The sequence below is a fragment of the Zeus faber genome, assembly GCF_960531495.2.
Source record: "Zeus faber genome assembly, chromosome: 1".
In the NCBI taxonomy this organism is placed as follows: Eukaryota; Metazoa; Chordata; class Actinopteri; order Zeiformes; family Zeidae; genus Zeus; species Zeus faber.
The window spans coordinates 26,074,825-26,077,880 of NC_137193.1; the positions used below are offsets into that span (position 1 = coordinate 26,074,825).

General features: G+C 46.3%; 1 protein-coding gene across 1 annotated transcript; it reads right to left on the minus strand.

Annotated features, from left to right (window-relative positions):
• Positions 1–618: 618 nt before the first annotated feature.
• On the minus strand, positions 619–2,311 carry hoxa4a (homeobox A4a; the record flags this gene model as incomplete). Its single annotated transcript, XM_080018678.1, has 2 exons — positions 619–1,313; positions 1,882–2,311. The coding sequence occupies 2 exons, from the start codon at positions 2,309–2,311 to the stop codon at positions 988–990; spliced, it is 756 nt and encodes a 251-aa protein (XP_079874804.1). The 3' UTR covers positions 619–987.
• Between the last annotated feature and the right edge of the window lie 745 nt (positions 2,312–3,056).

Consider the following 3,056-nt stretch of genomic DNA (forward strand, 5'->3'; position numbering starts at 1 on the left):
AACGGCTGCATACGAATATCTTTGTCGACATCAGTCACATAAGTGAAGCACATATTTATTTCACAAGAACGCCTTGGAACTACAACAGCCTACATTACAACAACAGTTATAGACGACACGTACAAATATTCACAGTTTAGAGCACAGCACAAACATAGGACGCACGATCACGGATTTAAACTAGGGACCACAACAAACAGAATCTGAGGACCAAAATGCTCTTTCTCTCTCTCTCTCTCTCTCTCTCTCTCTCTCTCTCTCTCTCTCTATTGTGCCTTCATTATGATTTATCTATGTACATCAGATGTAAAAGTCACCTGGGCTACATTCAACAGTAAACCAACTCTCTCACTCTCTCGCTCTCTCTCAAACACACACACACACACACACACACACACGCACGCACACACACACAAAGACGCTCACAAACAACATTGTTACTCTGCGTGATCTAGAGATTTGCTAAATATCTTTCAAGTATATTAGAACTTTCCTTGAGCAATAAAAATCAGAGTACATAGAAAATGACTGACTTCTGCCGCATTTTAATTATTATTTTTTTTTACTGCATTTATAGATTAGAATCCAAGTCCTACAATTAACCGTGCGTTACCCTTCTCTCTCATAATAATAATAATAATAATAATAATAATAATAATAATAATAATAATAATAATAATAATAATAATAATAATAATAATAATAATGAACAAGTACATATACACTTCAGTTCCGGTCTTAGATGAATTGGAGGTGAATTTCAAGCTTAAATGGTGCGGAGGAGGAAGAGGAGGAAGAGGACAAACGAAAAGCAGAGGTGGTATGTTGTGGAAAAAATAGTGGATCTTACAAGCCCATGGCAGAGGTAGGGGAGAGGGGGTTTACAACATGTGTGACGGTCCACTAAACTCCACTCGTGTATTTGCCATTTCTCAGTCTGTGTTGGGGTTTTGGGGGGGGGGGGGCTTTCGTGCAAACGCGCACACACTATAGACTTGCGCACGGCGTGGGAACGAGCTGCTGGCCTGCTTTGACTTGCTGTTGGGCTCCTGAGATGGAGGAGGACACCGTGTTGGTGGAAGAGCGGATCTTGGTGTTGGGCAGCTTGTGGTCCTTCTTCCACTTCATCCGCCGGTTCTGGAACCAGATCTTCACTTGGCGCTCAGTCAAACACATGGTGTGCGCGATCTCCACCCGCCTGCGTCGCGTCAGATAGCGGTTGAAGTGGAATTCCTTCTCCAGCTCCAGAGCCTGCTGGCGGGTGTAGGCGGTGCGGGACCTCTTTGGCACCGCTCCGTTGTAACTGCCATTGACTGTAAAAACCACGCACACGGAGTGTAAAGAAGGTGTTAAGCGAATAGAAAATTCTCAAAAAAATATGCAATCTTAGAGTCTCCCATTGGACACAATAAAAAAATAAATAAAACAACAACATTAAAGGACAATAAAATGGTTGGTGGTTATTGCAATCACAGTGTTTGTGATGTGTGCACTCTCATTTCAATGGCCATCATTTCTAGAGACGCCGCGCGTCTGTGTTTGGGATCCGCATCCAGAGACAGATCACAGCTCAGCTCACAAATCATTAACAAAGCAGCGGGGTTTGAATATTATATTTTGGCTGCGATCCAAACCATAGCGGTAGTAGTTTAGGTTAAAAAGCAACAAAGGCACATGGCCCCCCGACAGACGAACAGAGGCAATAAAATTTACGAGGGTCCTTAATTACCGACCCCGCTGCTCGATAGTCGTAAATTGCCGCTGTAAGGGGCGCTACTAGTGCCGCCTCAATGGGCTGTGCGTGTGTTCCAGCGGTTATCTCTCTCTCCCTCTCTCTCCCTCTCTCTGTGGTCTAACCGTTTAACCGCGGCGATAACTCACCGGTGCTAACGTGGACCTTCTTCATCCAGGGATACACCACCGGCTCCTTGCCCTTCGGTACGCCCGGGTAAGCCTCGCTTGCGAGGCTGCAGTCTTTGCCGGGGTTCGTCCCCGCGCCGCCGTCGGGAACCGCTCCGAGCCGAGCGCTGTGGTGCGTCTGCGGGACGGGCTGGGTGTGTGCGTGGTGCCCGTCGCCGAAATCCTCCAGCCCGGTGGTGGCGGCGGCGGTCGGAACATTGCCGTAGTCGTAGCTCGGCTCCGTGTAGTTTGACCTCGGGTAGGATGGATCGTCGTGTTGGGGGAAACCCGCGTCTTTTGGCCGCTCGTAGTAGTCACCGGTGGGGATGTATCCGCTCTGTTGGTACTCGTCGCATGGTGGGAAGGAAGGCTCGATGTAGTTGGAGTTTATCAAGTAGGAACTCATGGTCATTAATTTGTGAAAGTGCAACAATACTAATTTTTATCGCGCTGTCGTTTTTCTGATCTCCACAGAACCCTCCTACTCCCTGTCAAATGTACAAAGTTGCCTGGTCACGTGCCGGCCGCTACCAATCCGCGCGTCTCCCGTGGGCACCGTGTAAACAAGGAGCCAATGGAAAAGCATGGCACTGGCACTACGAACACAGCTCCGACTGGCTTACGTCGGTGTTTTCCTTATTAAATCAGAGTATATAAAGAAAATCCAATCAAGTGACTTGTTTACTGCACGGACCGAACTTAAAAGTCGGGGCGAGGTACCGTCCGAACCATAGCATAAGGGTTAAAAAAATAACTCCCCCCCCCCCCCAAAAAAAAAAAGATTATAAAATGGATAACAGTGCAGGTATTGGGGGAATGGCAAATGTGATTCTTTAGAGACAAAGATTTTTTTCTGATGATGAATGACACGTATAACGGTAATTCCATCTGAGGGTGTTTGTGATGTACACATTGGCCTATAAATAGGCACAGGCACAGACAGAAAAAAACAATGTTTTGAGTGTATTTTGTCATATAATTTAAAATATCGAAAACTAAAGGGCTACGACACCAGAGATCAGAGATCAGAGAAGACATTACGAGTTGACACTTTGATTATGTGAATCGACTCATGAGATGAAGCCAAACCGATTGGAGTGTTATGCACAAGGCCCTTTATGCTGTCCTTTTCGGTGCTTCTCCAGCTCTCCACAATG